This window comes from Pongo pygmaeus, chromosome 18, assembly GCF_028885625.2.
Source record: "Pongo pygmaeus isolate AG05252 chromosome 18, NHGRI_mPonPyg2-v2.0_pri, whole genome shotgun sequence".
In the NCBI taxonomy this organism is placed as follows: domain Eukaryota; kingdom Metazoa; phylum Chordata; class Mammalia; order Primates; family Hominidae; genus Pongo; species Pongo pygmaeus.
In genome coordinates, this window is record NC_072391.2 from 16,083,573 (window position 1) to 16,096,870 (window position 13,298).

Sequence of the window (13,298 nt, forward strand, 5' to 3'; positions counted from 1 at the left end):
TCATGGGGGCTCCTATTAGAATGATGGTGAATGTGTCTGCTTCCAGCCCCACCCTCCATTGAACTCCAGACTCCTAGATCCAGCTGCCCTCTCAACAGCCCAACCTGGAGGTATCACGAGTGTATTGATAACTTGGGTAGTTTCTTCTCTTTTCTTTTAGCATGGCAGAATATACGTAACATTACTTGTACCACCTTAACCATTTTAAGTGTACCATTCAGTGGCATGAAGTATATTCCTATTTGTTGTGCAACCATCATCACCATCTGTCTCCATGGCTCTTTTTATCTTGCAAAATGGAAACTCTGTGCCCATTAAATAATAACTCACCATCCTTCCCTCCTGAAAGTCCTGGCAACCACCATTCTACTTTCTGCCTCTGTGAATTTGACCACACTAAGTGCCTCATATAAGTGACATCAAACAGTATTTGTCTTTTCTGCATGAGTTATTTCACTTAGCATATATCCTAAAGGTTCATCCATGTTGTAGCATGTGTCAGAATTCCCTTCTTTATTATGGTTGAATAATATTCCGTTGTATGGATATACCACAGTTCACTTATCCATTCATCTGTCAGTGGATATTTGGGTTGCTTCCATGTTTAAGCTATTGTGATAATGCTACTGTGAACACAGGTGTACAAACATCTCTTTGAGACCCTGCTTTCAGTTATTTTGGGGACTCAGATATAGAATTGTTGGATTATCTGGTAATCCTACGTTTAATTTTGGGGGGAACCACCATATTGTTTTCCACAGTGGCTACACCATTTTTCATTCCCATCAACAATGCACGAGGTTTCCAATTTCTCCACATCCTCACCAATAGCTGTTATTTTCTGTCTCTTTGATAGTAGCTATTCTCATGTGTATGAATTGGTATCTCATTGTGGTTTTGATTTGCATTTCTCTAATAAGTAGTTGTGTTGGGCACCTTTTTAATGTCCTTTTTGGCCATTTATATATCCTCTTTGGAGAAATGTCTATTCAATCCTTTGCCAACTTTTGAGTTAGGTTGTTTTAGTGGTTGTTAAGTTTTAGGAGTTCTCCATATACTCTGATATTCATTCCCTATCAGATACTTAATTTGAGAATATTTTCTTCCCATTCTGTGCTTTGCACTTTTTTTCTCTGTTGATAGTGTCTTTTGATGCACAAACGTTTTACATTTTCATGAGGTCCAATTTGTCTGTTCCCCCCCCTCCTTTTTTTTTTTTTTTTTTGCCTGTAACAATACATCAAATTTTATATTCAAAATGACCTTTTGATTTCTACCTGTAACCTATTTCTCTTCTAATCTTTTCCCTGTCAGCAAACAACATGACCAGCCTCCCAGTTGCTCAGATGTCTGGGAATTAATTTTGAGTCCTTCCTGTAACCAGTACAATGAGGATTCCTGTCAGTTCTACCTCCTAAATATCTCTTAAATCCTTCTTGTTAAACCTCTAATTTTTATATTATGTTAGGATATAGAAATACTATTGATTTTTATATATTTACTTTGCATCCAAGCTAATTTCTCTTATTAGTGCTAGGAGTCTTTGATGTTTTGTTGTTTTATTTTGTTTTTTGTAGACTATTTGGGATTTTCTGTGGAGACAGTCTTCTGAGAATAGACTGATTTCTTTCTTTCTAATTTATATGCCCTTTCCTTCCTTCCCTTCCTTCCCTTCCTTCCCTTCCTTCCCTTCCTTCCTTCCCTTCCTTCCCTTCCTTCCTTCTCTTCCCTTCCCTTCCTTCCCTTTCCTTCTTCCCTTCCTTCCTTCCTTCCCTTCCTTCCCTTCCTTCCTCCCTTCCCTTCCTTCCCTTCCTTCCCTTCCTTCCCTTCCTTCCCTTCCTTCCTCCCTTCCCTTCTTTCCCTTCCTTCCCTTCCTTCCCTTCCTTCCCTTCCTTCCTTCCCTTCCTTTCCTTCCTTCCTTCCCTTCCTCCCTTCCCTTCCTTCCCTTCCTTCCCTTCCTTCCCTTCCTTCCCTTCCTTCCCTTCCTTCCCTTCTTTCCCTTCCTTCCCTGACTGCCTGCCTGCCTGCCTATTGCACTGACTAGGATTTCTAGTATGATGTTCAGTGAGAGTGTGAGAGCAGACTTCCTTGTCTTGTTCCTGATCTTGGAGGAAGGCAGTCAGTCTTTCACCATTACCTATGATCATAGCTATACTTGTTTACAGATGTCCTTTATCCAGTTAAGGATGTTTATTTCTCTTCCTAACTCACAAAGAGATTTTATTAGACAATGTATTTTAAGGCTATTTGGAAAACAACCAAGATACTAATGTCTGCCTTAATGAATATGGACAAAAATAAATCATACCTCTCATAGTACCACTGATACAAATAAGAATTTTGTAATTATCGTCATAATGCTTTTTACCTCCTAGTTTTATTTTGACCAATTGCATTAAAAATTTTTTAAGTGTTTTAAATGCTTTGCAGCTTTCTACACTGCTCTCGCCATTCCCACCCAGGGCTCCTCTCCATGGGGGTCAGGTGTGTGCTGACATTGGGGTCCCTGTATTCTTGGCACCCACTTCTCAGCAGATACTTCTTATCCACCTTGGAGACCCCAGAACAATCCTTCTCTGTCCCTCTTCTGAGTCATGTCTTGCCATTTTTCAGAGTCTTTCCCCTTGTTTCCCTGCCTTTCTTTCTGTCCTTTATATGCATTCTTTTTGTGAACATAGAACCCTGCGTGAGACAGGAAACTCATTGAAGCTCTGTGTCCTTGGGCAGGTTTCTGTTTTTTCTGTTCATGATGCTGGTGAGGTTGGCTTTGGGCTTTGGGTTCTCATATACAATGGGACTTTTTTGAGACAGAGTTTTGCTCTTGTCACCCAGGCTGGAATGCAATCGTGCGATATTGGCTCACTGCAACCTCCGCCTCCCGGGTTCAAGCAATTCTCCTGTCTCAGCCTCCTGAGTAGCTGGGATTACAGGCCCACGCCACCATGCCCAGCTAATTTTTGTGTTTTTAGTAGAGATGGGGTTTTGTCATGTTAGCCAGGCTGGTCTCGAACTCCTGACCTCAAATGATCCTCCTGTCTCAGCCTCCCAAAGTCCTGGGAGTACAGGCGTGAGCCACTGCGCCCGGCCACAATGGGACTATTTTTCAGGAAGCTCTGCTAAGTTGTGCTGTGATCTTTGTTAATACTAAGTTGTTGTTAATATTGTATGTAACCCTACAGAGATTCTGATATATGCAAATGAGAGCTTGTTAAAGATCACGCAGATGTTTGCATTCAACTTGGCTTTTTGTAATCTAGGATTTACTCTTTTATTTCTAAATTCTTAACTAAAAACTATTTCTGTCCCTGGGGAAGATTTTCATTCCTTCTGAAATGATTTACTGGTTGTTATGCACACACAGTGGATCACTGGTAAAAATGGAAGAATTTATTACATTTAGGGGGATGGGATGTGGAAAGCAGACAGCTGACAGCTTTGCATTCTTGTTTGTACCGGACTCTAGATATCATTATCTTAGTAGGTATTCTTACAGCCATTCCTGAGGTATGGGAATTATCATCCCCATTTCATACACGATGAAACCAAGACTCAGAGGAACCAAGGGAGTTACCCAAGGCCATGCAGCTTGTAAGGGTCAAGAGACCAACCCCAGGGCACACTCACTCCACCTCAGCACTTGTGACTCCATGCAAGAGGTATAGAAAGTGCTGGAAAAGCTACACAAGAAAGAGGCTCATCTTTTTTTTTTCCCCCCCAACAATAAATAAATAAATAAATAAATAAATAAATAATTTTTTTGAGACAGAATTTCACTCTGTTGCCCAGGCTGGAGTGCAGTGGTGCAGTCTCAGTTCACTGCAACCTCCGCCTCCTGGGTTCAAGCGATTCTCCTGCCTCAGCCTCCCAAGTAGCTGGGACAACAGGTGTATGCCACCATGCCTGGCTAATTTTTCTATTTTTAGCAGAGATGGGGTTTCACCATGTTGGCCAGGTTGGTCTTGAACTCTTGACCTCAAGTGATCTGGCCGCCTAGGCCTCCCAAAGTGCTGGGATTATAGGCATGAATCAGTACGCCCTGCCAAGAGGCTCATTTTTGCTGAAGGAAATTTAGGGAAGATGAGCTGCATGTTTTGTTTTGTTTTTTTAACAGCTTATTGGGGGATATTGGTGGTTTCCCCAAAAGCAGCATCCCTATTTGTTTGGAAACACACATCACATTACTGTGTGTAATTCCCAGCTCTTCCTTGTTGGTTGCTTCCTAGACAAGGTTTCCTTCCCAAGTCCGCCTTTCTTTTGAACTGCCTCTTCTTAACTTTTCTGTTTATGGTCATTAGGGATTCGGACATTTTTCCATACCTGCCTCAGTTAGCATGTGAGGGGCCATGCTTAATGCCTTTGAAAATCAAGAACAGGAGATGCTCTGCACCCCAGTGTATTATAAAGTCATCCTGTGTCTCAGGGCAGCCAAGAGAAGTCACCCTGAGAGCAAAGACCTTAGTTTGTGACCAGGACACTGTAGACAGCACCCTGAGCTAGACCACCAAGTTCAAATCCCCACTCCTCCACTGGGTGTCCAGAGGAAGCGAGTCGGTGCACACACAGCTCTGAGAACAGTGCCTGGCCTGTAGGAAGTGCTAGGAAGTATTGTCAGTGACTGAATATCCCAAAATCCCCAAGTCAGTGTGAACAGAAAGAAGAAGAAGTGAGAGGGACGGCTTTGAGGTCTTTGAGAAAAACCCAGTGAGAAAAGTGGTAATGAATCAGCCTTGGACCACAAGGGTCGCTTTGAGAGAGTTTGTTGTGTTCAAAGCCACAAAGGACTTGTCTTTCCTAAATTGGCATGGGAAAAGAACCAGCCACTGGAGTCTTAGAGAGGATCATGTAAGTCAGCACAGATGCGTGCAGTCCGGGTTCAGCTAAAGAAGCAATGTCAATCAATGGCAACTTCGATGCAGATGGCAAGTGAATGAACCCCCAGCACCCCTGAGAGAGAGGCCTCCTGGTTTCTGGTGCAGGCAGAACCTGCTTCTCCCTAAGGCTCCCTCCACTGGGCTTCAGGCCGTGCAGCCACCTCCAATCTCTGGACACCAGTGGAATGGGCTTGGGAAAGGCTGGCTGACCCCTGCAGCAGGAGTTGGAGTCTGAAGCCCAATCTGCTCAGCCTCCGGTAGAAGCAGGTCATGCCTGCTCCGGGGACCGAGAGTCCTCTCTTCCAGGGGTGCTGGGGGTTTGTCTGCAGTCCCCATTGGCCTTGTGGCTGGTCTGACTTGATCCAGGCTGGCCCTGGGGCTCCCAGTCCAAACATTCATTCCAGCCACCTGGCTGGCTTCCTCAATCTTCTTTAAGCCCTAGAACCATGGAGTCAAAATCTTTGAGTTCTTTTTTTTTTTTTTTTTTTTTTTCGTGAAAATTATACATAAGCTTGGGATAAGGGAGGAAGGAAAGAAGGAAGAGAGAAAGGAAGGGAGGGAAGGAAGGGAGAGAGGTAGGGAAAGAAAGAAAGTAGTATTTAGGTTGGTGCAAAAGTAATTGAGATTTTTGCCATTACTTTCAATGGCAAAAACTGCAATTACTTTTGCACCAACCTAATATAAATGGTTTTAAACCAAATGTAAGACTCCCTCCCTCTCTGCTTCTGTTTCCTGGATTTAACCAGAGTTAACAGTTTTCTTTGAATCTTGGGGGACATTTTATCCATAATACATGAATATATGTGAGGCTTTTAAAAATTTGTGTGTGATTTTATTCCTCTGTGCCTTATATTATTAACTTACTAAATATTAAAGATCTTCTCATAGCATTAATATAGATCGCCTGTTTCTTATCTTGATATTTATTTATTTCATTAGGGTTAAATATAAAACTATTTCAGTGAGATATTGAAATTCTGAACTCTTACACATCTAACAATGTAACTAAAAGTAAATGACATGAACTGTGGCAGAATTACAAAAAGAGAAAGATCAATCCACAGTTACAGCAACAACTTAACCAAGTCTCTCAGAAATAAATATACATCAACAGGCCAAAAGAAAAGGCTAATGACACAGAAAATTTGAACCACACCATTAATGAGTTTGATTGAGTAGAAATATGAGGAACTTGGTATTCAACAGTTAAAGAATGCATGCTCTGCCAGTCGCGGTGGCTCACGCCTGTAATCCCAACACTTTGGGAGGCTAAGGCAGAGATTCGCTCTTGTTGCCCAGGCTGGAGTGCAATGGCGTGATCTTGGCTCACTGCAACCTCCGCCTCCCGAATTTAAGCGATTCTCCTGCCTCAGCCTGCCAAGTAGCTGGGATTACAGGTGCCCATGCCCATGCCCAGCTAATTTTTGTATTTTTAGCAGAGACGGGGTTTCACCATGTTGTCCAGGCTGGTCTCAAACTCCTGACCTCAGGTGATCCACCCGCCTCGGCCTCCCTAAGTGCTGGGATTACAGGCATGAGCCACCATGCCCAGCCTAATTTTCTTTTTTACGATGACAGGGTCTCACTATAGTGCCCAGGTTTGTCTCAGAATTCCTGGGCTCAAGTGATCCCTCCCACCTCAGCCTCCCCAAGTGCTGGGATTACAGGTGTGAGCCACTGTACCCAGTCCACTAATATTTAATCTCAGGATTGACTTCACACCATCACTCAGCAACATAGAGCAGGGGGCCATGTAGTCATGGAATTTCTTTTTTTTTCTTTTATTGTAATTATTATTATTATTATTATTATTATACTTTAGGTTTTATGGTACATGTGCCCAATGTGCAGGTAAGTTACATATGTATACATGTGCCATGCTGGTGCACTGCACCCACCAACTCGTCATCTAGCATTAGGTATATCTCCCAATGTTATCCCTCCCCCCTCCCCCCAACCCACAACAGTCCCTGAAGTGTGATGTTCCCCTTCCTGTGTCCATGTGTTCTCATTGTTCAATTCCCACCTATGAGTGAGAATATGCGTATTCACAATAGTCATGGAATTTCTAAGGTGTCCTGGGGAAGGATGGGCAGAGGCCCCCATTGGACTTGTTGGTTTGCTTTCAGCACGTGACTGCATTTTGCAGTTTCCATGTGCTAGGTCGAGTGGATTTCCAGATTACTCTTTTTTTAAATTTTGTGTTAGTAAGTACTTAAGTTAGTTATTTCAAGTGAATAAGCCCCTGGCTTTCTCAGGACATGACCCTCGCTCTTCCAGGGAAGCCGTGGCGGACGGAGCAGACGGAGGATCTGAAGCGAGTACTCAGGACGGTGGACAGGGCAATCCCACTGGTCCTCGTCAGCGGCAACCACGACATTGGCAACGCCCCCACGGCCGAGACAGTCGACGAGTTCTGCCGGACTTGGGGAGACGACTACTTCAGCTTCTGGGTCGGGGGCGTCCTGTTCCTGGTCCTCAACTCCCAGTTCTACGAGAACCCCTCCAAGTGCCCCAGCCTGAAGCAGGCGCAGGACCAGTGGCTGGACGAGCAGCTGAGCATCGCGAGGCAGCGGCACTGCCAGCACGCCATCATCTTCCAGCACATCCCACTGTTCCTGGAGAGCATCGACGAGGACGACGACTACTACTTCAACCTCAGCAAGTCCACTCGGAAGAAGTTGGCAGACAAGTTCATCCACGCAGGTAGAGGCCCTGGGCCACGGGTTTCAGGGAGGAAGGGCAAGTCTAGAGAGGGCATTTCCAGATCCTTCTCCCGTCTCTCTGCAATGTGGCAAAAAGGGAGAGAGGACTAGGCTGGGAGTTCTGATCCCAGCTCTTGGACTTGCAGACTGCATGGCTGGCTACCTAATCCTCCCGCTCCTCAGTTTCCTCGTCTGTAAAACAGGAGTAGTAATAGTAGCCCTCTTGCAGGATGGTGTCAAGGATTAAATGAGAAAGGCCTCCAAGACATGGAGAACAGCCCCTAGCCTAAGTACTCAGTGTGCCATAACTGCTCACAGTTGAAGATCGGGGTTCTGGAAGTGGCAGGAGGGGTTTATTGGGAGACTGGGTGGTGCAGGTGGGTGTGAATATGGCTTGCATGTGCCTTGGGAGAAGGCAAGATGCCAGGGATATCTGCTTTCACTTCTCTGGGAAGCAGGCACTTTGTTCAAGGGCAGACGATCTTTAAGAGCCAAGCTGCCCTCCAGTATTCGTCAGCTGTGACCCAGGAAATCTTGAGATGTGGCTTTAGTGGACAGTTCCTGGGGCCTGATCAGTTTTCCTCTGGCAAGGTGGATTAAGTTCTCCTCCAGAATCAGGAGAGAGTAATGGATTTAGTCCCATCTTTTGCCGCCAGTCATACATGTGACAGACACGTGCACACACAGAATGAAGATGCTCCATTTCTGGAGGTCACACCTCAATTTCTGATGGCGCTCTAAGGTACTAGCCCACCTACCTCCTTTATCTTTCTGGTAGCACCTGCCATGGGCCTTTCAAGAGAAACAGTCTGTTCTAGGCGGATTCCCTGGGTTACCAGTGACTTGGCAAATTCCAGTTTTGACAACTGTTGTGTCTCTTCTCTTTGTCCTCATTCTTCCTTTTACCAGGGCTTACTGTTTTTTTTTGAGACAAAGTCTTGTTCTGTTGCCCAGGCTGGAGTGCAGTGGCAAAATCTCGGCTCACTGCAACCTCCACCTCCCAGGTTCAAGTGATTCTCATGCCTCAGCCTCCCAAGTAGCTGGGATTACAGACACTGACAACCACGCCCGGCTAATTTTTGTAGTTTTAGTAGAGATGGGGTTTCACCATGTTGGCCAGGCTGGTTCCAAACTCCTGACCTCAAGTGATTCGCCCACCTTGGCTTCTCAAGGCCACAGGACCTGATCAGTTTTCCTCTGGTGAGGTGGATTAAGTTCTTCTCCAGAATCAGGAGAGAGTAACAGATTTAGTCCCATCTGGGATTACAGTGCTGGGATTACAGGTGTGAGCCACCGCACCCAGCCAACCCTTCTGTATTTTCGAGACACTTTGCAATAAGCTCACATAATTGGAGACGTTTTCCAGCTGTTCCATGGAGATAAAGTTAGAAAACTTATATTAAGGCCTTTGAAATTTCATGCCATGCTTGAGTTGGTGCAGAAAACTGTCTTGATGACAAGGAAACAAAGCGTCAAGACGGCATGAGCCCCACCATGGAGACTATTCTGTAACGGAGAATAAAGCCAGAGAGAACATTTAATGCCACTAAAGTGATTCCTTTCGTATCCAATGGTGTTTTTTTTTTTTTTGAGACGGAGTCCTGCTCTTGTCACCCAGGCTGGAGTGCAGTGGCACGATCTCAGCTCACTGCAACCTCTGTCTCCTGGGTTAAAGCAATTTTTCTGCCTCAGCCTGCTGAGTACCTGGGATTACAGGCGCCCATCACCATGTCCAGCTAATTTTTGTATTTTTAGTAGAGACAGTTTGGCCAGGTTTAGTTTCACCATGTTGGCCAGGCAGGTCTCGAAACTTCTAACCTCAGGTGATCCACCCACCTTGGCCTCCCAAAGTGCTGGGATTACAGGTGTGAGCCACCGCAGCCAGCCAGATCTAATGTTAGATGATGTAAAGCCCATGACTGCCCTGAGTTCTTAGTTCTTGTCAACCACATTCCTGAGTGGTATGTAGTTCTGTGGTTTTCTCATTGTAGGACAGAGCACACCCAGATATCAAGAAGACTCACAGTTCTAATTTTTTCTATTGATTGATTGATTGAGAGTCTTGCTCTGTCACCCAGGCTGGAGTGCAGTGGCATGATCATGGCTCACTGTAGCCTCGACCTCCTAGACTTAAACAATCTTCCCACCTCTGCCTTCTGAGAAACTGGGACTATAGGCACACACCACCATGCCTGGCTAATTTTTTTAATTATTTGTAGAAATGAGGTCTGCCTGTGTTGTACCTGGCCAGGCTTGAACTCCTGGCCTCAAATGATCCCCCTGCCTTGGCCCCCCAAAGAGTTTAAATGACAGGCGTGAGCTCTAACAGAGCACCCTTAGGAGAAGCCTGTTGACCACCCACCAAGGGCCCTACAGGGTGGCATTGTATCCATGATGCCCCAGCCCCCTGCCCACTCAGAACTGCAACCCCTCAAGCTCAGGAACCAGAGTTGTTGGCAAACCAAGAGCTGGTCTGTGTCTCCAATTATCCCAGCTCCCAGAATGGCAGTTGATTAATTTAGAGCAAGACCGCAGCCCTGGCCTCCGCCCCAGCAGTGCTTTCTCTTCCCGTAGGCAGAGCTACATGGGAAGCCCAATTATAATCAGGAGGCTGCTTGGTAGGCATGAGACAGAACAGGGGGGTTAGTTTCCTTATTCCACTCCCAGTGACATCAGGCGCTGGAATCCAATGGCTCCATCTCCAGAGGAGCTCGCTAGCCAAAGGCACTTGGTTATTTCATGTCCCTTTAATTCTGCCTCCTTCGTGTGTCTGTAGCCTGTCCACTGTCTCATCTGGGTCCTAGCAGCAGCTCTGCACTGTGCTCCCCACTCTGCTCTTACCCATTCTAGTTCATTCTGCACCTAACAGCAAGCTGGGCTTGTAACTGACTGCACAGCGTGAGGCTTCCCTTCACCCCCAGGTCCGGCCCAGCTCTTCACTGCAGTGTCCAGGGCCCTTCTCAGTCACATCTGCCTTCCCCTCCAGCCTCTTCTGGTTCACTTGCCTAGGCCCACTCAACAATTTTTTGTTTTCTGAGACAGATTCTCACTCTGTCACCCAGGCTGTAGTGCAGTGGCATGATCTCGGGTCGCTACCACCTCCTCCACCTCCCGAGTTCGAGTGATTCTCCTGCCTCAGCCTCCCGAGTAACTGGGATTACAGGCATGCACCACCACGCCTGGCTAATTTTTGCATTTTTAGTAGAGATGGGGTTTCACCATGTTGGCCAGGATGGTCTCGAACTCCTGACTGACCTCAAGTGATCTGCCCACCTCAGCCTCCCAAAGTGCTGGAATTACAGGTGTGAGCCACCACGCCCGGCCTCAACATTTTTTTTTTTCTTGAGATGGAGTCTTACTATGTCACTCAGGCTGGAGTGCAGTGATGTGATCATAGCTCACTGCAGCCCCGGATTCCTGGGCTCAAGTGATCCTCCCACCTCAGCCCCCTAAGTAGCTGGGACTACAAGGGAGCGCCACGATGCCTGGCTAATTTTTTTATTTTTTGTGGAGATGGAGGTCTCACTGTGTTGCCCAGGCTGATATCAAATTCCTGGCCTCAAGTGACCCTCCCGCCTGGGTATCCCAAAGTGCTGGGATTACAGGCGTGAGACACCACATCCCGCCTCCCACCCAACTTTGACATCTTCTGTATAAGGCTCTCCCCTCCTCCCCACCCCAGGTTCTTCAGCTTCTCTTATCCTAGCACTTGTCAAGTGGATTTGCAAGTGTTGACTTGCCTGAATCCCCGCTAAACTCTCAGCTCCCTGAGGGCAGGGACAGGGTTATATTCAGCTATGCAGTTGGGAGGCCTGGCTCAGATATTAGCTCGTAATAAATGTTTTATCAGTATTTGTGGAATGAATGAATGAATGAATGAAAGTCTTTGGGCCAGGTGTGGTAGCTCACACCTGTAATCCTAGCGCTTTGGGAGGCCAAGGCAGGGGGATCACCTGAAGTCAGGAGTTGGAGACCAGCCTGGCCAACACGGCGAAACCCTGTCTCTACTGAAAAATGCAATAATTAACCAGGCCTGGTGGTGCCCACCTGTAATCCCAGCTACTCCGGAGACTGAGGCAGGAGAATTGCTTGAACCTGGGAGGTGGAGACTGCAGTGAGCCGAGATCATGCCACTGCACTCCAGCTTGGGCAACAGAGCATGTTCAGACCATCAAGTTCCCAACAGGTGGCCTCTGTGGCCTTTGGTCTTAGGGAAGCCACTTGTGCCTCTCTCTGCTCTGGTCCCCAGGCTGGCTCTCCAAGATCACTCAGCAGTCTGTCTCTCTCTTCCCAAGCACCCCCTCCCACTGCTTCCTCCAGGCACCACCTGCAGGTATACAAAGGCACCTCTTTTTGACCACTGGCCTAAGGGTCTTCACCTAAACCTGCTTCACAGAGAAGGCCAGAGAGATGAGAGCCCTTCCCGCAATTCCCTGTCAGTTTCCGTGGCCTGCCAAACCAGGCCCTTTGCTGAATGACCTTCCAAACACAGAACAAATCTTAGGCAGCATCAGAAAGAGATATGAGTCAGATGTGGAGGCTCTCTGCTGCAGGCAGAGAGACTTGCTGGGCTTGGAAGCTCAGGTAGGTGGGCGCTCTTGGCTGTACGCATCCATGACTCAGTTATGCAGAAAGCGGCTCAGGTCACAACAACATAATTGGAACTCATTTTGGAAAGCCAGAAGTTCAAGTGATATTTTGTAAAATTCATTAACTTAAAGGCTGGGATAAAATTGGGGGTGACGATGGCAGCTGGTATTTAATATTGCCTTTGGTTTTTTCCCCCCATGGCAATATTATTCCCTACTGCTGTCTCAGTCTCATTTATCTCCTTGTGCTGAAATGCCAGTACTCAAAACTATGTCAAAAGCTCATCAGAATATCAAGGTAGCTTTTAATTATGATAATTGTGTTGTTATAAAATATCCTTTTAAAGAGCACATCTCTCCCCAAACCACTGTGGAGGTAAAACCTAGCTTCCTTCCAGCAAGCTTGATGAATAATTCTGAATCATTGTGTGGGATGAATAAATGATTTAATAATGAGCATCAACAATCATCTCTCATTGTTGCATTAATTTTTTAAAATGGGATGAGGTAAACGAGGAGGAGGGTGTCACTGTGCAGTGGACCACCGGGAGCGGAAGGGTGTGCTGTGTGAACCGAAGCCTGCCAGCCTCCAAGCTCAGGTTTCCCTAGAAACAGATGCATCCTGTTTCTACTTTTGAAGCTCAGTAAAAAACCCTCTTTGTATGATACAAAAACATTGTCAATAGCCAGTACAAATAAACAGTTATCAGGGCAGGACAGATATACCGGTGTGAAGCGGCACCTGTTATTTTCTGTCTTCGTTTCACCTGCGTGAGGATAATCAATTTCATCACATCCAAGGGATGTAGAAATTGGTTTTCCCCTTAATTCACCTGATACCTAGTTGGAGTAGCAAAGACAGATAGTAGATAATGAAATCTTGGTTGAACCTGGACATTGTCTCGGTCCTTTACGCCTCTTTCAGCAGAGGGTTAATATATGACCCATTTAATATGGATTCCAATTTAGAAACTCAATCTTAAAAAACAAAAGCTAGCTCTTTAACTGACCATGTTTCCCTTGATGTCTCGATACCTTTTCTTTTTTTCCATTCTCAGCAGAGAGATTAGAACTGTGTGTTAGAGAGCCCAGAGCAAATTTGGCAATTATGAAAAATTCCAATAAGTTGATCT

At 46.0% G+C, this 13,298-nt stretch overlaps 1 protein-coding gene across 1 annotated transcript in view; it reads left to right on the forward strand.

The window, feature by feature from the left end:
- CPPED1 (calcineurin like phosphoesterase domain containing 1) overlaps window positions 1-13,298 on the forward strand; it is a 140,241-nt gene that overhangs the window by 92,293 nt on the left and 34,650 nt on the right. The window contains exon 3 of the mRNA XM_054454354.2: window positions 7,152-7,577. Coding sequence (XP_054310329.1) covers window positions 7,152-7,577 — 426 coding nt within the window. The remainder of the gene's footprint in view (window positions 1-7,151; window positions 7,578-13,298) is intronic.